Source organism: Taudactylus pleione, unplaced genomic scaffold (genome assembly GCF_031769625.1).
Source record: "Taudactylus pleione unplaced genomic scaffold, aTauple2 ptg000485l, whole genome shotgun sequence".
Taxonomy (NCBI): Eukaryota; Metazoa; Chordata; class Amphibia; order Anura; family Myobatrachidae; genus Taudactylus; species Taudactylus pleione.
In genome coordinates, this window is record NW_028284887.1 from 515,624 (window position 1) to 539,425 (window position 23,802).

Below are 23,802 nucleotides of genomic sequence, written 5' to 3' on the forward strand. Positions count from 1 at the left end.
TGACCTGGCGGCAAACACCTTACAGAGAAGAAGGGGTTAACTGATTTACCTCTGCCTCAAAGGTCAAACAGGGCATGTCCAGGGCAGCGGCAATTGTAAAGACATTGGATGCATTATACTTCAATCTCCTGTCAAGTACCTCCCCTCCATTCCCATTGGATGATTTCTTATCTCCTCCTCTCTGTTGGTCCGACAGTGACGCCCGCCCGCTTTTACCCTCCCCCCTGACAGCATTGGCTAGCCGTCAGTGAGTCGGCGCTCCTGATTGGCTGTCACTGCTGTCAGACGGACGCGGCGTCAGGTGGCTGGGCTACCCGCGTCTCGCTGCTGCTTAGCCTGGCAGGCGGCTGTGACTTATCGGACGGTGCTGGCGGCGCCTGGGAGCCCTATCTGGATTGTGTCGCTCCGACCTCCGCTGTCGTCGTCCCTCTCGTCCTGCTCCTGTCCGCGGCGCCAGTGGAGCTGTCAGTGTCCAGGAGAGCCGCCATCCCGGGAGGAGAGCATCCGGGACACCTCTGTGGCTGCTGGTATCTGTCCAGCCATAACGCAGCGCTGTCCTGTGGCCCCAGCTGACCCCTCTCCCCCGGACCCCGGCTTCCACACCCTCTCAGCGCTGCCTCCTGGCTGTCAGCTGAAGGACCGGACGCCTGGCCTGTGCAGCTGTCACATACTCCCTCCTGCCACCCTCTGTCCTCCTCCTGCCACCCTCTGCCCTCCCTCAATGAGAGATAGACCCAGATAGCTCCGTGCTGATGCCCCTGAAGGTTGTAGTTCTTCTTGGCCCCCTGTGTATATGTATTTACTGGGAGGGTGGCCTGTAGTTGCCCCTGGCTTGGTGAGTGTCTCCCTTCCAGGCTCGAGGAGGATGTGGGATGGAAGGGCCAGGCTGGCATTTATTTCTTAAATCCTGTGGTGTGTGGCATCCTGTAGCAGAAGGCTGGGGGGAGAAGTTACTCTACTCTTGGAACCTTCCCAATTTAAAAAGAAAAATATGGAGTTTTAGTATTTATTAAAAAAAGTTCTGGCCGGTGGGGGGTGGGTGGGAAGGGTGTTTTATATACCTGTTGCGGAACATCAGCACAGAGTGAAGTGGGGATAGATATTTGGTGAGTCTGACTTTGCAGTGTGCTAAGCAGCAGGAGAGGTTTGATAATAGGATGGTATTTGTGTCTAATGTCTCATAGTCCTGGTGATCTCATCTTTATGGCCCAGTGACGGGTTGACCTGTTAGTACGATACATTGGAGGGCATTATTGTGAATGTCTCTTTGCGGTACGCCTGTCAATGCAAATATGATGGCGGCGTACAATGGGGGTACGTCAGCAGCGGCTGGGGGTCACCACCACCATCATCACCACCACCATCTGGCCCACTTGCCTCCTCCTCATTTGCACCATCACCACCATCTGCACCCCCAGCATCACCTGCACCCAGGCTCGGCTGCTGCTGTACATCCTGTGCAGCAGCATGTTGGCTCTTCCTCTGCCTCCACCTCAGCTGCTGCTGCAGCCGCCGCGGCTGCAGCAGCGGCGGCCATGCTCAACCCTGGCCAGGCCCAGCCATACTTTCCATCTCCTGCTCCAGGACAAGCCCCAGGGCCTGCGGCGGCAGTGGCACCTGCTCAGGTGCAGGCAGCAGCAGTAAAGCATCACCATCAGCATGCTCATCATGCCCAACAACTGGATATTGAACCTGATCGACCCATTGGCTATGGAGCTTTCGGTGTTGTCTGGTAAGTGTCTAACACTCTACAAACCTTTCCACAATTCTAAATACTAGTGGCAAAAGGTTATCTTTGACAATAAAATGAGTTGTGGTTGTATGCCCAAACTTTAAGTGGTGTAGTTGTTCATATGTTTGAAGAGATACTATACAGATCGTATGGTTTCTATGGTGGTCAACAGTACCTTGCTGCTGGCACATTTTAACAAGTTAAATCTGCGCTACCACCTGAAGTGGGTTTTTACCATTTTAAGACTACAGAACGAGATGTGCGAGTGGTAGAATAAATGAGACACAATTGTCGCTCATTTCCCCCTATTCTCATCTCTAGGAAAAATGTCACATCGCCCCTGTTTTCAGTCGCTGCCAAGACTAAACACTGAACCAGAGGAAAAATGGCTGCGCAGCGCAGCCCCCTTAGGGTTGGGGCTTTAACGTTCTACTCCCTCCCTAGGTAGTAGTGCAGTTTCATTTATTTCAAAAAGTTCCCATAAATATGTTCGAATGATGTGATTGGTGATGAGAAGTAATATTTTAGTTTTACTGTTCATAGTCTGGTATCAATGCTTATTGTCTTTGTTGCCATACCTAGACCAGATAAGTTTATATGGGAAAGATCTTTGTTAGACTGTAACATATTTCATATGGAGGTGTGATGGTCTAGATCAGTGATTCCCAACCTCGGTCCTCAAAGCACACTAACAGTCCTGGTTTTAGTGATATCCATGCTTAAGCACAGATGGTTAAATCAAAATAACTGAGGTACTAATTTAGTCACCTGTGCTCAACTATGGCTATCCATAAAACCTGGACTGTTACTGTGCCTTGAGGACCGTGGTTGGGAACCCCTGGTCTAGATGATGCATACGTCATTTATTGGCATCTAAATCTTCCAGTATGAGAGTGCTGAGTTCTCTGTGGACTCCTGTATCCCAGTGGTGGTGACCTATTCTCTTTCACCTACATAAGTGGTGAGAAATGGAGGTGATCTTTTTCATAGCTAACAATTTTCTAAATAATTGTGTTGGTAATTTAATAACCGTGACCAAACTGTACAAAATGGCCATTATAGCAAACTGTATTGGTTCACCATCTGCAGATAAAGAGTAGACAGTGCAGCTTGCTTTAGGTACTGTTCAACACTAACCAGGAAATGGAGTTAGTTTTTGCCAGTGAAGGGGATGATATGTTCCCACTCATGAAACGCGGCGTCCTAGTCTACACTATCAAATCCTCAATCGCCATCTGCAGACTGACTTAATTTATAACAAGCTGCTGACAAGTGAAGACTAGACCCTCTGAAATATTGGCTTCTTTTACTGCAAACCTCCAAAATAAATCTCTGAATCCATTCTCAGATGGAAAGATTAGCTTTAAGATGTTTTTTTTTTTTTTTTTTTTTGTTATACATTTTTATTACAAATGTTCTAACTATGTTTTGCCCCTTTGGAAAATGAAATGAAAGATATGAGTTACCTTATGCGTTTTCTGTCTCTTTCCATGGCTTAAATGTCCCTATCTGTGAAATCTTTATAAACTGCAAACACTGCAGCATTTTCAGCCTGTGACAAATGAATTCTCAGTTATGTTCCCTTTTTTTTTTTAATCTAGCTTTCATTTTATTGATAGTCTTTATAATGTAGCTTGAACTGGGATTAAAACATTTCAATTGGGATTTGCTGCTGTTCTCACAAATGCCCCACCAGTTTGACTAGAATATATGACCTGGTATTCTGTTTGTGTTCTTTTTATTTTTGTATATAATTGGATGACATCTGGTGTTTGTGGCTAATAGCAATTCCATTTAGTGTTCTCTAACCCATGTACTCTAGCTAATGTTTAAGAAATGATTGTACTCATCTGAACGGAAGGCTTTTGACTGCAGGTTGGCATAATTGTAGCCAGAGGGAATATATGCTGACACTGATTTTCTCAGATCATATATAGGTGCGTGTGTGTATTATTCTATAGTTTAAGAGTAGTATATGATTTTCCTCTTTTGGGCCTTCAGAGGTGTAAATCGGACAAACTACCTCTCATATTTATATGCAAAGGAAGTGATTTATTTGGCAAAATGTCTCCAAATTAATGGGTGTGAATTTGGCTAATAGTGTAGAAGTAAATAGTGACTGTCAATTCCTTGCTCCCTTTAATGTCAGTTTTACAGATTTAAGGATCTGTAAACCAAAAAAATGGTAATTAATGGTATAGTCTTGCTTTCTGACGTAGAAATTTCCATCCTGAAATTGAATGCCTCAGATATGTTTGTCACGTTATTATTTTCTCTTGGCATACTGTACCTTATCTTTGCAAATGTCAAGTGCATCTATTTTAGAGATGAGCAGTTGGGTTTTGGCTTGGAGCTTCCCGCCAGGTTTGGATCTTAGTATGATGCAAAAAGTCATCTTTCATGGACAAAACATCATCGTTGTCCGTGAAAGATGATGTTTTGCCTCGTTCTGAGTTCCAAACTTGGAGGGAAGATCAGAGATCAAAACCGAACCACTCCTCTCTAGTCTATTTAAGAAAATTAGGTCAGTCACAGTCCTATCCGAAATATGCATATGTGAACAGCTCATAAAGTTGCAGCTTAACGTTTCATTCATCAGTTGCATTTTGTTACCATGTTTTAAAGTGGTAATGACATGTAATATGGATTTTTTTTTTTTTTTTTTTGCATTTTCCTTAGCACAACATACTGTAGTGAACACCTGTTAACTTAAGAGACCATACAGATTCTGTAGCTCTGGAATGTCCAGTGATTGGTGACTGTTAGCCGGTACCATTTTTGAGTATGTTGAGTCTCCCATATCCAAAATGATTGGGACCAGGGTAATTTTAGATATCGGAATATTCCGTATTTGGAATAATTGCATACCATAATGAAATATCTTGGGAATGGGACCCAAATCTAAACACAGAATACATTTATGTTTTATATAAACCTTATACACACACAGTCTGCAGGTCATTTTATACAATATTTTCAATACATTTGTGGCTCAAACAAAGTTTACAAGTATGTAAATTGAACCATCAAAAAGCAAAGGTTTAATTATCTCAATCATGCAAAAAAAATTCAGTATTTTGATATGGGAGACTCGAGTACATACAATTTTGACTGAAACTAAGTTTGTGGTAGATCTATATGGTGTAACTAAGGATATTGTTATTTATATACAAATATATTTACAAAATGAAAGTAAAAACAAGTTTCTAGCTAGATTTGTTTGTGCCACTCCTTGCATGGTCTCCTGTGATACTTTTTGATCTATTTTTCTTCAACAGTGAGAAATATTTTAATTATACAATTGCTAACATACAGTATTATATAATACTAACTGTTGAATAATGAAATTGCTTCTGCCAACATCTTTCTCATTTGAGGGGTTTTAGTTATATTACATAGCATAAGGGCCCTTTGCGGGAGTGGCCCACGCCTTCACCCACCACTCACACCAATGCCACTTTGTGCCCTGTGCACAGACTGCTATTGTAGCCTATCCTATTCACCCACCACTCACACCAATGCCACTTTGTGCCCTGTGCACAGACTGCTATGTAGCCTATCCTATTCACCCACCACTCACACCAATGCCACTTTGTGCCCTGTGCACAGACTGCTATGTAGCCTATCCTATTCTAGTGAACGGAGGCCCAAAGCACCTCCCCCCCCCCCCCCCCCCCTTACCGGCTGTGCACATGGTGCCAGAACTATCGCTTGCAATGATGTCAATATATGTTGTTTTTGTTATTGCTCAGCTTTACCTTGACAGATTGAAATGGAAACAAAGTGCAGGTTATTTCTAGGAGTTTCCACTACACAATGATGCAGTTTTCATGAAAATCAGTTCAGTAGTTTTTGTGCCAACTTGGAACAAACAAACAGACACATTGTTCTTATTATATTTGTATATAGATGTGACTGGCCTGCTTCATATTGATGTTGTACCCCTGTTGAGCCAACCTGTACTATAATCTAGAAGACCTGTTTGGTTGCTATATTTTCTTTGAACCATGAAATTGCCATTTATCAAACCCAAGCACCTTTTCTGCCTTAACTATAGGGTAATTCAATTAGCCTAATATTACGCTGGTTATCTGGGCAGAAAAAAACTAGCTTGGTTTTCTCCCATCCCATAGATGTTTAAGCAAAATGTAAGTTGTTTTTTTTTGCTATAGTAACATCTAAGAATCGAGTCAATTGCTGGTTATGCGCCACTTGTTATGGCAGCATATTGTGACTGCATCATCGCTCAATTTGCTGATGCGCAAAATTTTTTTTTGCTGTGCTGCTCTACTGTAATTCTCGCTAATGTACGACGTTGCAGAGTTTCAACCACTCCCTATGTGCACAACCTTTGTGATTCCTTGTTCACTTATTTGTGTGTTGTAAAGTGCTGTAACCAAAACTGTTGAAACAAAACTGTGCAATCTCTCATTACTAAGTAAAAGTTGTGCTGAAATATATTTCTCATCTCAGAACACCTGGCTTTGACCTCTTTAACCAACAGTAAAAGCCAGAGCATCTTGGTTAGATTTCATACTGGCTTTGACTATTACAGTTTGTGGGATTATGAATGTTTTGCATAATAGAGCAATTGGTGGCATGCAGAAGTGAGCAGTGCTCACGTATACATCTGTTATGGTGCATACACACGATCAGATTTTTTCTTCAGATATGGACGATAACGATTTAAAAATCGTTCAGTCGTTCATATCTGATGAAAAATCGTTCATATCTGACATGCCTGAACGATGGACGATCAACGATGCGCGTTCCCGTTTGTCAGATAACGATATCTGACATCTGATGGGTTTGCAGTCAGACTTGGACGATTCCATTCATTTTAATGCAGTTAAAAATCGTTCAATCGTTCAAATCGTTCAAAACTTTGGTCAAATCGTTCAAATCGTTTAATCGTTCAGTCGTTCATCTGACAAATCTGACAAGTCTGACAAATCTGACCGTGTGTACGCTCCATTAGCATGACATAAAAACATGCAAATAAAATGTTTTCCATAGACTGTCCTGTGTGTTCAGTTAAAGGCTAGCTAATACTGGGGTGTCTGGTTCCATTAAAATAAAGTGCTAATTTTGCATCAAAACTAAGAATAATGATCATGAACTATAAAAACTTAGAGTAAAAAATTTTGAGATTAAAAATCAATTACTACTTTGAGTGAATATTTGTGCACGTTTCAATGAATCCACTGTGTATATTGCTGTGCTTGTTCGAAGGTGGTAGTTGGCCTTTTCACTGTTTGTAGACAGTTCGTTATTGCTTGCTAATATGGGAATAAAACCATATTGGGCACCTGCATTACATTTATTTATTAAGAACATTTTATTTTTTTATTTTTTATTATATAGTGCCCACTTCAGCCACTGCTCTAGCTGAGGTTACAATCTATTCCTTATCACATGGACCCAAATACTAAGATCCTTCTGTTTTTTTTTTTTTTCCCTTGTTCGAAGCCTATTTTATTATTTATTAAAAGTTACGTATATAGCACCAGCATATTTAGTTACTCTTTACATTTGGGAGCAAAATAGTAATAAAACAAGACTGGGTAATAGACGGAAAAAGAGGTAAGGGGGCCCTGCTCACAAGCTTACAATCTATCAATATGTGTTTCGAAGAGCACCTGGAGGAAGCCCATGGAAAACAAGGAGAACATATAATATCCACACAAATGGACCGTGACTGGGAATTGAACTTATGACCTCAGTGCTGTAAGGTAGTAATGCCATCTATGCCATCCGTGCTGCCCATCTTAGTTGCCCCCTGGTATCTACAGTACACTAGTGAAATCTAGATTTAGTCTTTCATTAATGAATTTGGAACAAAAAATGTTTGCTAAAGTAAGATTAGTGTGTATATATACGGGCAGCATGTTGAAAGGAGTTTGATCTTGTGGAATAACATGCACAAAAATCTAAAATAATCTGCTATCTGTGAATAGTGCACCCCACCAGATATCCTCTTGTCTGTGTACCTTTGTACATTGCTTTTTCTTTTCTTTTTTTTACATAATGTGCTTCATCTACAGTATATTATATAGTTGGTCAAGCAGTGGAGGGAGAGGTGTGACAATAGTACTGTAGATCTAGAACAGAAAGGATGGGCACAATGGTCCATGAAAATATGTTTCTAATTCCAAAACAGACTTTTCTATATATAGTATATATGTGGAGCTCACTTTATTAGGGTCGATATCAACGGCTATCACACCATTATTGCACAACAACTCTTTTGGTAATCGTGGTGTGAGTGTGTGTATATATGTACATACATATAAAAGCTCTACTGGTAATGGCTGCAAGTGGTGTTTGATGAGAGAGATGATGCTCTAAGGAAAAGTCCCTCCCTTACCCCCCCCCCCCCCCAACATGCCCTATCAAATTTGAATTGTGACATGTAGGTACCATGTCATTGTGCGCAGGCTAGCGCTTTAATCAGAGGAGGGTTATCTGCAAGGTCAGTATTTAAGAGGCTTTGAAGATATCACTCTAAATAGACTCTCTGTTCTTAAAAGGATGCATTCTGCAAATAGAGGACATACTTCTATCAATAGTTCAAACCACAAAGTAATATACCCCACATTAATCAATATTTAATTATGGCTCCCTATAAATAACCATAATAATGTAAAATGTTTTGTATTCTAATGATATGATAGATTTTATTCATTTTTTTTTTTATTTTTAAGGGAGCCCAAATGTCAACGCATTAAGTGGTGCTATGTGGGAATTTGAATACAAAACGCACACAATGAAATGAGAACGCCACACAAATGAGTTTATGATCTGAAGAAGTGCTGAGAACAATTGATTCGTAAGGTGGTAGAGTGAGAATTGTGGCAGCTGGCAGGAAAGTGTGTGGCTATTGTAAGACACAAGCAATATCGCCACCATTGTTAATGTATGTATTGGAGTTCCACTTTTTTTAAAAACTTTTTTTATTTATAGCAGCAGGAAATAAGTGTGACTATTAAGCGCCTGGCATTTGTTTACGCAGCTAGGTGGTGAAGTACAGACAGTAGAAGTTGGCGACCTGAGGGTAAATGGTTGACTCCAAATAAAGTAGAATTTAAATAATGAAAATTTTTTTTTGTATTACATTTTACTTTTTTGTTTAGCAACTACAGGTATTATGTCCTCTTAACAAAAAATTTGAACATTTGATCTATATGTGATATCAAAAATTAACTTTATTTTGTAACTTATTTATAATTATCTTCTTTGGGAATCTGTATGTAAATAGCAACAGCGGCAGCACGACAGGTCTGAATCTTGACTGCAGCAGGTAAGTACTTTCTAACCCTCCCTTAGTGGTGCCTAATCCTAACCTCCCCCGTTAATGGCTAAACCTAACCCCCCCCCGCCTGCGGCTAGACGCTAAGACACCCGGCTTACCTTTGTTCGGTAAGCCGGGTGTCGGGATTTAGTAGTGGGGCTAATGGTAGGCGTCGGGATTTCGACGCCTATCTTTAGTTCCATGTTGGGAAATCGGTGGCCGGGATAGCGCCTGACGGTATCCTGACTGCATCCCCTTCTTTGCATGGTGTTTTTCAATTGTTAAAGGGCCGGATTCAGAGTTGTACACTATTGCACAGCTCCCGTGACTTTGCTAGTGCTGCAGGAGGCATCTTGAGTAAATAGACTTCTACTGCCGGCTTGTGTGATTCGATGCTGTCCAAGGATGCAGCCATCGGATCACTCACGCGAACATCGCCCATAAGGTTACTCAGGATGGCCATGAAATTCACACTTCCGGGACCATGAAGCTGCGTCGGAAGATGCAGACACTGTTCTCGGCATGGCAAGAAAACTGGGCTGATGCGCCATTTTCTGTGGTGCTGACCGTTGCTGCCCCCAATTATGCTGCGGCTTAGGAGGCACCAACTGTTGTCGCAGACACAGATTGGCGCATGTGCAGTACTGATCAGCAACCATTGTTGTTGCAGGCAAACCATCGGGTGCTCCGGAAACAAGCATATGCAACTACAGGCGATGTCCACTGCAGGGACATAACTGAGTTGTAACTGGGTGTTCACACACAGGCTAAATTCATACAAAGTTGTACGTACGTGTAAATAAGCCTCTTGACAGACTTCCTTTTGGAAAGTCAAGCTGATAAGGATGATGACTATGAAATTAAACGTACATCTGTGTGTATAGGGCAGCTTGACTGAGGAGATGCATGCATCTTGGCGTATGGATGAGTTTATACATTTTGAGGGAGATGTATCAAGCCTAGTAAAGAGAGAAGTTGCCCATAGCAACCAATTGGCTTCTACTTATCATTTTATAGATTGTATATTATAAATGCTAGCTAGAAGTTAACCATTTTTCCACTCTTTTAGCAGGGTTGGAAAAAAACAGGTTTTTAAAAAAAAATATGAAACCATTTTTTTTTTTTTTTTTCAATGCATGAATAAGAAATGTAATCCTGCTTATTACACGACTACTGTAAAATATTGCTATGTATTATACCCCTTTCAGATATATCGAGAATCCCGGGAATTTGGCCTGCCTTAGCCAAATTCCCGGGTAGCCGCGTATGTCTGAAAGGTACCTACTCGGGAACATGTTCCCGGCTAGCCGACCCTTCAATCGACCAGGGTTTTTCCCAGGAAATTACCCTGCTAATGTCTGAATGGTGCTACCCGGGAATTTACTCCCGGGCTTCCCCAAAAAGCTCCTAATTGGCTGGATGCGGCTGCCTGTTGATGACATCATCAGCCAGACAGTGGAGGGCAGACGCCACAGACGTCACACATGGCGCTACAAGGCAGTGCGGTGCTACAAGGCAGATTTAGGTGCCAAAACAGCTGCCATACATGCTGCAAAGAGGCCCACAAGACTGCAAGGTGAATTTGGTGCTGACAGGGGAGAGAGCGCAGTACCAGGTGTTTGGAGAGGAGAGGGGTGCCAGGTGTGTACAGGTGGTTGCAGATCATGTCACATTGGAAGAAGGAGGAGGTCCGTGAGCTCTAAAGGTGCGTACACACTGGGCGATATTACTGAGCGACTGCACGATTACGACATCGTAATCGTGCAATCGCTCAGTAATCGTGCACAAATCGTGCACTTTTATGTCAGAGACGACCAGCGATGTGCACTCCCGCTGGTCATTTCCGACATTGTCCATCGCCTGAACATGCAGCACAATCTGCCGATAATGACAGATTGGCATGTTCAGGAATGATGGACAGTGCCTGCACTGAACGACTGATCGTTCAGTGCAGACACTACAGGGGATCAGGAACGACGGTACGATTACGATGTTGTAATCGTACTGTCTTTCCTGATCGCCTAGTGTGTACGCACCTTTACATGTGAGGGGAGAGGAGGAAAAGCTCAAATCACAGGCACTGTTAAGGATGCCATGATCTATGGCAACATTGCCAAAATCTTGGCCAGCCGGGGTATTGTGAAGACACAGCAGCAAGTCCTTAATAAACTAAAGAGCCTGAAGAAGCAATGTACAAAGGTCCATGACCACAATCGTAATCGCAGTGGTGTGGGAAGGATGGAGTAGCCCTTATATGATTTATGCAGTTCCACTTTTGGGCATACAGCAATATGCAACCCCATTGCTCTATCTTCATCAAGTGATGATGGCACACTGTCTGCAACAACGATAGGCATGCCTTCAACAACTCCTGAGAGCAGCCAGCAGAGTCCGGCATAATCGCAGGTCCTATTTGATGACGCAGATGAGGACTCATCTAACACCTTGATCATTGAACCAAGCACTGGCACAGATGTGAGGCAAAGGCAAGATTCTTAGTCTGAGCCCCAGACCCAGGGAGAAAAGCCCACCCTATGCAGTAACAGTAAGTTTAATTCAATTAACTTATGTTCTGCTGCATTCATCTATGTAATGTTCTAGTTCAATGTCTAGTATATTTTCTCTTGTAAAAATAAATTAATATTTTGTCTATTGGGTTAATTAAAGCATTACTTTAATGCTTCTATATTATACACATACAGGGTGTTTGAATGAAACCGTATTGTTCATGCGTTCACCTTGTAGTGGAGGATGGTCACCGCATGCAACGAGACGTGCTGCTTTTTTTGTTTGGTGCATTTATTATTTTGTGTTTTAAATATTTTTAACATTTGTTGCTCAATGTTTTCTCTTTTACTTTCAGTTTTCACAGTGCCAACACGTAAAGAGAAGAGCAAAATTGAGGTTGCTATCAAAGCCATGACAAATATTCTATGTGAACAACTACGCGACCTAGATTCGGAATGGCAGACATAAGAGGATGCCAGACTGCAGCGGTTCATGGCCAATGAGAGAGAAATGCAGAGTAATTTACTATCGGAAATGATAGCTATGCAGGAAAGGCTTAGTCGCGATAACCACAAATGTTTTTTTTCTCAAATCTTGAGCACAATACATGTTCCACCACCCACCCATTTTGCCCAACAAGCTAATTATCCAAATTCATTTGGGGAACCATCCCAGTATGTGCAACAACCTCAGTCTCCCACCTCATTTGAGCATACATCACAGCATGACCAGCACGCTAATTTCCCCACAGCATTTGGTCATACAACATCCCTGTATGCGCAACAAGCAAAGTTTCCCCCCCCCACAGCATTTGGTCATACAACATCCCTGTATGCGCAACAAGCAAAGTCTCCCCACCCCACCCCCCCCACAGCATTTGGTCATACCAAATCGCAGGATGCGCAACAAGCAAAGTCCCCCCCCACAGCATTTGGTCATACCATATCCCAGTATGTGCAACAAGTAAAGCCCCCCACAGTATTTGGGCAAACTACATCCCATATATCCAAGCATCCGCAAACACCTCAGTCAGCCTCAACATTTAAAGATTAGTACATTAGATAATGTAATCGAAGGTCAATTTAAAGATACTTTGCCAGCTAATTCTCTCACAGGAACGTACTCCTGACAAAAACAGAGCTTACAGTATACAGAAATATGTAACTGTGGTAATCAAATATATCTAGTGATGTTAACTAGACATATCCCATATGATTATGTTGAAAATGTTATGGCTACTGCTTTTGTCATGTTATTTCTTTAAGGATATTCAGTTGGTGTAAACAAGGATATATAAAAAATTCTGGTCCTATTTATTTCATTATAAAGGGTTGTTTAATGCCTCACAGCTATATGCGCACTAAACAATGTTCACATTGTCTACGCTCATAATATGACCTTCACCAATATCAATCCATACATACATATGGAGTACTTTGAGTTCTGAAGTAAATGTGCACTTTTATTTATTTTTATGCTATTGTTTGATTTTCAATTGTGTTGTATATTGTGCGAAATTATTTCCTATGTAAGAAATATGAAAGTAAGGCTTTCAAACTTCGTGTGCAACTTAAACAAAAGGTCTTTATTAAAATTAAAGTTTTTTGGAACATTTCAAAAATTGTCTTTATTTGTTACAATTACACCGTAGAATTAATGTTTTTTGAAATGGTGCTTCTAATCAGTTCTATGTCATTGGTTCGATAAGCAAGTGAGGTTGATGAAAAGGTTAACGCCTAACAGGCTCCTCCACGATGTCCCACTCTGGCAAGTATTCTTCTCACAGATGTTATGCAAGATACAGCATGCCGCTACAACATCAGTAATGAGCCGAATGTCCACATCGTTTCTGTTTAACAAGCAGTCCCTTCAGTCGCCCAAATTGCATTCTCCACAACCATTCAGGCTGAGCTGATGGTATGGGTGTAGGCGATCTGCTCGTTCCAAAGCTCAACCTGTTGGCTATACCCTTTCATCAACCACCCTCGTAATGGATATGCAGCATCCCCAGTGATGTGTACTGGTACCTCCACTCCATCCACAAGCTTGGACTCTGCAAATTGAAACAAATATTACAGTTATTATTAAAGGACGTTGTAAGTGTTGTAATACACTTGGTACAGGCATATCTACTTTCCTCTATTTGTAGGTATACACATTGATTAAAAAGAAAACTGATAACTGCGCTCTATTGTTGTTGAATTAGCAGTACCGTGTGGAAACTAATACAAAAATGTATTACAGATATAAATAAACATATATAAAATACACATGTATTTGCATAATAAAAACTAAATGACAATTTAAAAAAAAACAATAATTCAGTAATATTCACATCAGAATTAAATAGTATCAGCCAATTGCTAAATATTGTATGCGTTGGAATGTCACATCCCTCTGAAGAAATCCCCAGCCGGGGAAGAAACGTGTTGGGAAGCAAGAGATATTCAAATCTAAAATCAGCTGATTATATTGCCAACTACAACCGCGGATATACTATCCATTGACGGCTTCTATATACGGTGCCCAGTGCTGTGTGCTCCGGTGCTGCCGCTCGGTACAGGCTGACTATCTTCTCATGCTGGGAGCTGCACACTGAGATCAGTGTTTCCATATAAAAGGAGACGGGAGGACGGCTACGGGTGAGACCTCGCAGCTAATGAGCCTTGAATAATTAGCGCTATTAGTCCTTACAAATCCGGGAGAGCGGCTCTTGCTGGTGAGACCTCGCAGCTGGTGATCCCTGAACAACGGTGTTTCCAGCGATTGCAGGTCCGTCTCCACTCCTGATTACCTCCTCTAATATAGTATTCCAGGACTGGGTGAGTGATGTAATATATCCCCGCTTAAGAGGACAGAGCCATATTAATTGTGTTGTGCACATACATCTATAACAGAATAAACATTGAACGAGACTATCATTTATTTTCTGCTAAATACTCTCAAGTATTGCAATTAAGGCAGACATTGGCAACTAAATAATCTCCCATACTGAGATTTGCTACAGTATAACAGCATTTGGTGATCTCATAAAATCAACCCACTCAGCCAGACGCGTCTGATTGGTTAAGATAATGTAGAACAACTTTGGATTCCAATGCATACAATATTTAGCAATTGGCTGATACTATTTAATTCTGATGTGAAATATTACTGAATTATTATTGATTTTTTTTTTTAAATTGTCATTTAGTTTTTATTATGCAAATACATGTGTATTTTATATATGTTTATTTATATCTGTAATAAATGTTTGTATTTTCACACGGTGCTGCGAATTCAACCACAATAGAGCGCGGTTATCAGTTTTCTTTTTATTTGTTTTGTATGAATATGGGTTTGCCACCATTGGTATAACTGCTGCTCACTAAAACCCATTATTATATAGACCAGATATTTTGCATATAATCAAGCATCATGAGCACGACCAGGCCAGCCAATAAAAACATCAGTGAAGCTGTGAGAGCAAGGCAATATCCAGTTAAAACTATACATATAGACCGATTAAACACACAACAGTTTGGGGCCACTTGTTAACCATAGCAACCAATCAGATTATAGATATTATCTTATTGAATGTGCTAGTTACATGTGAAGTATAATCTGATTGGTTGCTATGGCCAACATCTCCACTTCAAATAACCCTCACTTTAGTAAATATACCCATAACTTTAAGATACATTAGAATATAGAAGAAATGTAGGAAAAACATATTACAGAGATGTACACTATATCTAATACTGCATCTATTATACTGGTTATTATTTCTGATTATGTATTAGTTGTAACCAGATCTTATATACACTGACTTTTTAAATGCACAACATTTTACATTATTTACTTTGCATGCAGGTCACAATATATATATCAAATTAAAAGTAATAAATGTGGCATACCAATGGTCAACGATGGCTTGCAGAATGATGGAATGCCATCCCTTTCTGTTATAATAGTCTGCTGGGCTGTCTGTCGGAGCAATTATGGGGATGTGGGTGCCATCAATTGCCCCAGCACACTGTGGGTAACCGCGGCACAGGAACCCAGACACTGTCTCATCCAGTCGCTGCCCATGGGGTAGGGCAATAAACTGGTGGTACAAAGTATCCAGGATGGCCTTGGTCACTTCACGCACCAAAACACAAACCGTGGAGATGCCTACACCAAACAAGCAGGATATTTGTGCGGTACTCGCCAGGGGTAGCATACCACCACAAGACTATTGCAAGTCTCCTGCTCGGGGCAATGGGCTGTCTCCATCGAGTAGTGTGCCTGGTAAGTGACGGGGTCAGGAGTTCCAGGATGTAATTAAAGGTGCCTTGCGACATCTTAAAATTTGCAATCCATTGGTTCTCTGTAAACCTCTGTACTGTAGCCCAGAAAGCTTCTCCATGTTGTCAATCTCGAGACCATATTGTGCGAGATGACCCTCCGGTCACTCTCAATATGGACGAGACGCTGGACATTACCAAGGCTCTCCTCCGGCATAGGTAATGTTGGCGCTTGGACGCCCTCTCCACCACAAAATGCTCTATTCTCCTCAGGATCTCACACTGTACGATTAAGAACAGTGGCCCTGATCAGTGCCGTCCTTCCTGATTTTAGAGCGGCCTCCTGGCCGCTCGCATAGCTGTGGGTGACCACCCACAGCTATAGCGAGCGGCCAAAAAGATGGTCGCGATGGTCAAGACCATCGCGACCATCGGGCTTGCGACGGGACCCTTGTGGTAAGGTCTCGTCTGCCGCAAGCCCTGGAGTGCTTTTGGCTCTATCAGAGCCAAAAGCACTCCCACTGACATCACTTGTGATGTCAGTGGTACCGGCCCCAGACGGTAGGCGTTCCCATGGGAACGCCTCCATCTGGCCAACCACACCCCCGGCACGCCCACCAAAGGGGGCGTGCTGCCACTCACCATCGACAGCACGCCCCCTTTGTAGCGAGACCCATAGAGACTGCTTGCCCGTCGCTATCCGGGTCTCGTGCATGCGCACGACGGAGCCGGGACAGTTATGCGCACTGGCCCAACATCGACCCGCTTGCGAGCGCTCATCACTCGCGAGCGGGTCTGAATCAGGCCCAGTGTGAGCAGCTTCAGCCATGCCTCAGTTGCTGTGTAGAACACCAAATCCACCAGACAAAACAAGGTCTCCATGCTACACAGATTCTTGGAAATACAGCAATGCCTTATGGGTGTCCCTTCCTGTCTCTTTATACCAAGCCCCCACCTTTGCATGACCTCATTAATGTGTGCCAGCATAATGTCCACTTAAAATAACAAAACTGTGATTTTCTGTGTAAAGCTCTGAAAAACCCTGCTCTTGTCTGAATGGTGCTATCCGGGAATTTCCCGGGTAGCAGCTGTAGTGTGAAAGGGGCTCTTGACCAAATACCCGGGATTTTCCACAGGAGAAATTCCTGGGTCTGAGGAGGAAATTTCCCAGGTCGTATGTCTGAAAGGGGTATTAGAAACCTTGATCAACCATGTTTTAATGCTTTCTAACATTTAACTATCCAAAGTTATTAGGAATTTTTATCTCATCAAGAGAGCCAGACATAAGATGGGTACACACTAGGATGACATATCAGCCATACGGCGGCATATACACTCACCAATCAGCGGCCTGATGTGTCATGCCTGACATCACAACGGTGCGTGAATATGTGCCCACCCTCTTGTAATGTCAGTCCCTGTCTACCCCTGCAGCACGTGTATGAGCGGTCTGCAGATATATCGACCATCCGCTGCGCAGTGCAGCCGACTGGATATGTCTGTGAACGACGTCATTCATACATATCGCAGGTATACACCCGCTGACGTGCCTACATATATAGTAATGATTGAACAGCCAAAATATCGGCCAGCTTGTTCCCAGCATAAATCTTTCTTCCACTCATCTCGGTAGGCGTGAAAGGCTTTGAATTTAAATAAACGTGAAGGAGATTAAACCATGAAGTGTTGCTCTGTGTATTGCTTCTTTAATGTGTTGGCGTTGTTTACCCAGCTTACCTTCGTTCGGTAGGTCGGGCTCCCGGTGTAGGTATAATGACAGGCGGCGGGATTTCGCCACATGTCCTTAGTCCCCTGCCGGGATTAGAGAGTTGTCATATTGACTGCATCCCTTTAGACCAGCCAACCCTGCTTTTTAGAAAGCTTGTTACATCTCTGCCAGTTGTGAGCAATGACAGCTGACTTTCATTAAAATCTGCATCAGCCCCATTGTAAATAAGCGTGACATTCTGTCCATCTCATGGGGCAATTTGCAACATTTCACCAACATGCAAAACTAAACTGTTTTGCATGTTGGTGAAATGTTGCAAATATATTTTGTTCTGCAATATAGATCAATTCCTATTACAGAGGTCACATGTTATTGCTTAAAAGTTAAACACTTGAGGGAAAATGATTCTTCTTCTTTGCTAATTCCTTGCAAAAGGGGCAATGCTAGATAGCTGGCACAACCCTTTAATACCTGTCAGAAGTATGCAAACGTTCACATTATTTACTTGTAATCACCATGTACTTAAATTTGAATATCTGCATGTTTTTCTTTTCTAGACAAGTTTATAAAATTGACAACTGTCTGAATACAAATCATTTTAATAAAAAGGTATAACATCCAGTCACCATTACTTCATGTGGACGTATCTTATTTATTTTTGTTACTCCCAATGAATTGCTAACGTCTTATGAGTTAATTTCATTTTGTTTACAGTGTTTCTGTAGGTACAGTGTGTTGTGGCATCAGATAAGTGGCTATACATAGCAACTTGTTCTATGCTAAATTTAGGAGTCCTGTGTTCAGTCAGTGTGAATAATTTTTTACAGTAAGACAGAATATTTTATAGTTGCATAGTTTTTATAGTGTACATATGTTTTGCTTTAATACTTTTTATGATGACTATTTTATTTAACATAAATATTCTTTGAAAAGACGTCAATCTGGGTTTTGTGTTAATCTTCTGGGGTTTGTTCTGCACGACTTCTTTCTGAAGTTGCTGTTGTAATATTTACTAATCTTGAAGGATTATTTTGTATGCATACTGAGTTGATGGGGGGCTTACTGAACTACCAGCAGCTCTACATCCTTTGCCCTTCCCTGTTAAATTGAATGATGAAAGAGTCTACTCTACTCTACCTCCTGGATGTCCAGCTAAATATCTGTAACAAGCATTAACCAGTTAGTCTGACTAGCAAATTTTGTGTTGCACCAGAGGAAGGTGTGTTCATGTTCATTGTGTCCTTGTTTGTTCTTTGTTTCATATTCATGTTAGCAGCAGCTGCAGTGAGCAGGAAGTTGCTTGTTAATATACATCTTCCTTCTGTCATTGCTAATTTGTTGCATAACTTGGCATTCACCTTAAATGAAAACGACAATTAAACCAGCTAGAAAACTGTATGCTATTGTATTCCTCTATTGCCGTAATAGTGTTGTAGCCTTTTTCTTTGATGCTAGTAAAGCTAATTATCTACTGATTATTTCTAAAATGTCTACTAAGTGCCAAGGCTAAAATCACTTCAAAATGAAAATGAAATGGTCTCTAGATAATGTGTTTTAGATGTTGCCATACAATAATCTAGTAAGTATTAATATATTTGTAATTATTGATCATCATTTAATTTTCCCAACCAAAATTTTGTTTATGAACGAGCCCTTTACTGATGGCCTTAACTTCATTACATGACTGTTGCAAAACAACCTGTTCAGTGATCGCACTGACCGAAAAAAATTGTGGGTCCCAGGGACCCCTCACTTTAAAAAATTGGGGTCCTACACCACTTTTTCTGGGTACTGTCACACATTATGGGGGTTGAGGGCAGGCAGGAGTTGGGACAGTGCTGGGGGGGTATTTAGTAGTTGGGGTAGAGGGGGTTGGGGTAAAGCTGGGGGTAAAGGCAGGGAGAAGTTGGGGTAGAGCTGCAGCTAGAGAGGAGTAAGGGCAGGCAGGGCTGCGGGCAGGGAGGGATAAATGCACACAGTTGTTGAGACAGTGCAAGGAGGAGGTTAGGGATAGGCAGTGCTGGGTGTAGGGAGGGGGCAAAGGTAGATAGCAGCTAGGGCAGTACCTGGGGGGACAAAGAGGGGGTTAGGGGAAGTGCTGGTTCAGGATAGCAGATGGGGTAACACTGGGTAGAGCGGGGGCAAGTGTAGATAGCAGCTTGGGCAGTATGGAAGGTAGAGGGGTGAAAGATTTGTTAGCTAGGGCAGTACAGGGGACAAGGAAGAGGTTAGGGGGCAGTCAATACTGGGGTTAGGGTGGGGAAGGGTAGATAACTATGGCAGTACTAGGGGGCAAGGAGGGGGTTAGGGGAAGGCAATACTGGGGGCAGTACTTGGGTTAGGGAGGGGGTTAGAATTGCAGCTGGGGCAGTACTGAGGGTAGGGAGGGGGTAAGGATAGATGGCACATGGGGTACAATTGGTGTAGTTATCAGTCCTCCAGATGCACCCTCCTACTGCCCCTACGTAGGAGTGGTACTTTAAGTCCGGTGCTCCATATAGTGGCTCTCGGGCAGTATCTTCTGTATCCACAATGTCTGGCTGGCTGGGTGCAGCAGTATGGCGTGGTGTCTGCCGGCAGACTAGTCCCGTCTTACTGGCAGGAGCAGCTTAGTCGTCCGTGCTGGTGTGGGACTCAAGTATTCTGCACAGTGATTGGCCGGGGAGACGCCGCCATGCAGGGATTGGCCGAGGGGACGCCGCCATGCAGGGATTGGCCGGGGAGATACGGCAAATGGTCTGGAGTTGATTCCAAGTGTGGCATTTGGAAACTGTTGCTTTGAACCCACAGCATGCCGTCAAAGAAGATCTCAAAACAGGTCATCCTTGGGCTGCAAAAACAAAAAAATCCATCATAGAGAACGACCCCATACATCTGCTGGCAGATTGAGCGTTCCTGCGATTGGATCGGAAACCCTGATCCGCCGGTTACAAGTGCCAACCGGCGACCATCGATGTTCCGCGATTTGTCGCAGGACCGGTGAAATCCACCATATTAAATTTCACAGATTTGCCAAACGCGATCATATTTTCATTGTGATCGTCAAATGTGTGAAATTCAAAATGATCCTGTAATGCCGGGTTGCAGGATCGAAACAGTATAGTGGGAAACTTAGGAGTGGCCAAATTAACAGTTTGGTACATTCTGGGAAAAAAATAAAGCACTGGTGAGCTTGTCAACACTAAAAGGCCTGTACGTCCATGGAAGACAACAGTGGTTTATGATCACAGGGTCCTTTCCATGGTGAAGAAAATCCTTTACAACATCCAGTCTACCATAAAGAGACTTCACGAGAACAAATACATACATACTGCTTGATGGTCACTGGATCCTAGGTTGTCTCCCACATTTATGTTTGATATTCTGTCACCATTTGTGAGTATATCTAATATTGCCTTTTTGTGAGTGGGCCCCATCACCACTTGCTTGAAGGATGCTCCCTGCATGGAATTTAGAAAGTCCTCACTTCTAGTGGAACTTGCAGAAGACCCCTTCCAGTTTACATCGGGTAGATTAGTCTCCCATGACAATTACCTCCACCTTTTAAAACCACTTTCTTGATGCTCTGCAAAAGTTTCATGTCCATTTCTTCTCCCTGGCCTGGTGGTCTGTAGATCAGCTCAAAGCTAATACTGTCATTTTTCCTCATCGCTATGGTCACCCAATGGGGCTCTGTTTTTGTTTTTGTTTTTTTACAATATTTTGTATTTAAGTAGCATTTATGCTCTTTTTCACATACATTCGATCTTACCCGTTCTGTCCTTTCTAAATAAAGTGTAACCTGGTATAGTTTATCACAGTCGTGTTTTTCATTGCACCAAGACTCCGTAATTGCTTTGTCTTGAACAATAAAAAAAAAAGTAAAATTAAACAATTCCGTTCAAATATTAATCCTCTGTGTGAGGAAAGTGAGCTTTAAGGCCCCTACACACTAGATGATATCGTGAGCCATTTGGCCAATTCCAACACATCTGAACGACAAATCATTCATAACGTCCAGTGTTTGCACTTGATCATGTTCACAATGCGCACTCCTGCCGGTCGAATTTTCAGATGTTTTGTACATGCAGGAAGGTATGTCAGTCTTGTTATAGATTCACGGCATATTGTTCAGTGTGTATGCCAGTGGTTTCATGACACCCTAGAGTATCAGAATTGTTTTCACGGCACCCCTAAGTTTAAGTTTGTTATTGAGAAATTCCGAAAAAAAATGTAATTAAGTAAATTGTGCTTACATGTCATCCTTAGGTTCAGTTATGTGGTGATTGACAGGTTTGTGCTTCTGTTTGTTTATATATTTACATTACATTGACCATAAATAATTTGATTTTGGTGCTGGACCACCAACCTGAGGCACCCCTGTGAGTGTCCCAGAGTGCCACGGCGCACAGTTTGGGAACCACTACCAAACGACGAATGATGTGGACGTCACTTGACAGGCATTTCCCTTGACACACATGCATGCACAGATCAGCGAGACCTGTACATGAATCCATGTTTAAAAAAAAAAAAAAAATGCTTGTCAAGTTAAAAAATAAATATGGTACTTCCCAAATGACCGCACAGCCGTGGCTTTTCTCTATAGAAATCCCGGTTCTGACCGTTCATTGGCTGAGAGAGATGAGCCTCCTCCTGTCTCAGCCAATGAACGGTTCCCACCATTGACTTCAATGGTGAGAACTGGTAGGTTGGTTATCGTTAAAAATATTGCATCATTAGCAAATCGTTTAATGTGTACCCAGCTTTAGTGTGAATGTCAGGCTTTATCTCTTGCGTCATGAGTAAAGGCAGACCTATATATCTCTTCTGCATAGACAGCTATTGGGTAAGGGTTAATGCTCAATTCACAATAAAGTGATCACATAAAATGCTTCTTGAGTGAGATTGTATGAGGTCGTTTTAGAAGATTCCAAAAGGTGTGTAGTTCAAAGTATAGGGTTTTCTATTAGGTTCACTGGCTGATGAGCTGATGTTAATCCTTGTCTGTGTTAATGTTCTGTGTAATGAATTCCAGACATTTCATCAGGTCAGCACAATATTGCACTTGTATGTCAGCAGTCTACAGACCCATTTGCACTTAGCTTGTTCTTTTACAAAGAAACTTCAGGATGGTGTCTGGTACAGTTAAGTTGGATGACATGTGTGAGCTACCTGATACTCTTGTCTACAACAGTGGCATCGCTGCAAACAGCAAAGGTAGGGTGCTTTATGGATCCTTGGATCTGTAAACTGAGAGCTCTGCTCTGCTTCCCCCTGGCTTCAGTCTAATCTTTTGTGTGTGCTGTTGGTAATAGTGTAATTTCTGGAATTGAGTACTTAGGCCAAATGAATCGCCCAACAACAGTTTGGCAACTGGAACCTGTATTATTATTATTATTATTATTATTATTATTATTCTTTATTTATATGGCGCCACAAGGGTTCCGCAGCGCCTCACAAAGTACATTAAGAAATGAGCAAACTCGTAAAACAGTAACTTACAGTACAAGACAATACAGAATAAGAACAGTTTATAAACTTTGCTGCATCGATCATAACACTTGCAACACGGCGTCAGCTACCAAGTGTTAAGTGCCCTTGAGAGTTTTGAGTAGATGATTGTATGAGTGAGGGAAGGAAAAAGCACATAAGGGAAGAGGGCCCTGCTCGTGAGAGCTTACATTCTATGGGGTCGATGGTGTGCTCTGCACACGTGCAGTGGCCGCACTGCGCGTGCGCAAGCCCCGCAGCGAGAGAGAAATTCTCTTGCTCCGTGGCTCACTACAAAAGGGTCAGCTGTCGATGTTGATCGACAGCTCGCCCCGTTTTGTAGGCGTGGCGGGGGGTGGGTTCACAAATGGAGGCGTTCCTATGCGAACGCCTGCCGTTTGTGGGCGGCCCCACTGACATCACCAGTGATGTCAGTGGGAGAGCTTCCGGCTCTATTAGAGCCAGAAGCTCTCTGGGGCTTGCAGCCACGAGACCCTACCACAAGAGTCTCGTCGCAAGCCCCGATGGTGACCATCATCCTGGCCGCCGCAATAGCTGTGGGTGGTCACCCACAGCTATGCGAACGGCCAGGAGGCCGCACAAAAAAAAAAAAAAACACCCAGATTCAGAGCGTCCAGGGCCAAAGGGTGCTGCATTTTTGGTGGTTGTTGCTTTAATACAATTTTTTTTTTTTTTTCCCCCCACTTTCTTAAAATTTACACAATGCAAATACACATATTTGATTGGGTCAGAATGCAAATTTTGCACTCAGTTGTGTATTATACTGCTTTTATACCTAAATTCC

At 42.4% G+C, this 23,802-nt stretch overlaps 1 protein-coding gene across 1 annotated transcript in view; it reads left to right on the top strand.

Annotated features, from left to right (window-relative positions):
* The first annotated feature begins 258 nt into the window (after nucleotides 1-258).
* Nucleotides 259-23,802, top strand: part of NLK (nemo like kinase) — a 182,327-nt gene continuing 158,783 nt past the window's right edge. The window contains exon 1 of the mRNA XM_088449462.1: nucleotides 259-1,732. Coding sequence (XP_088305588.1) covers nucleotides 1,260-1,732 — 473 coding nt within the window. The 5' untranslated portion in view covers nucleotides 259-1,259. The remainder of the gene's footprint in view (nucleotides 1,733-23,802) is intronic.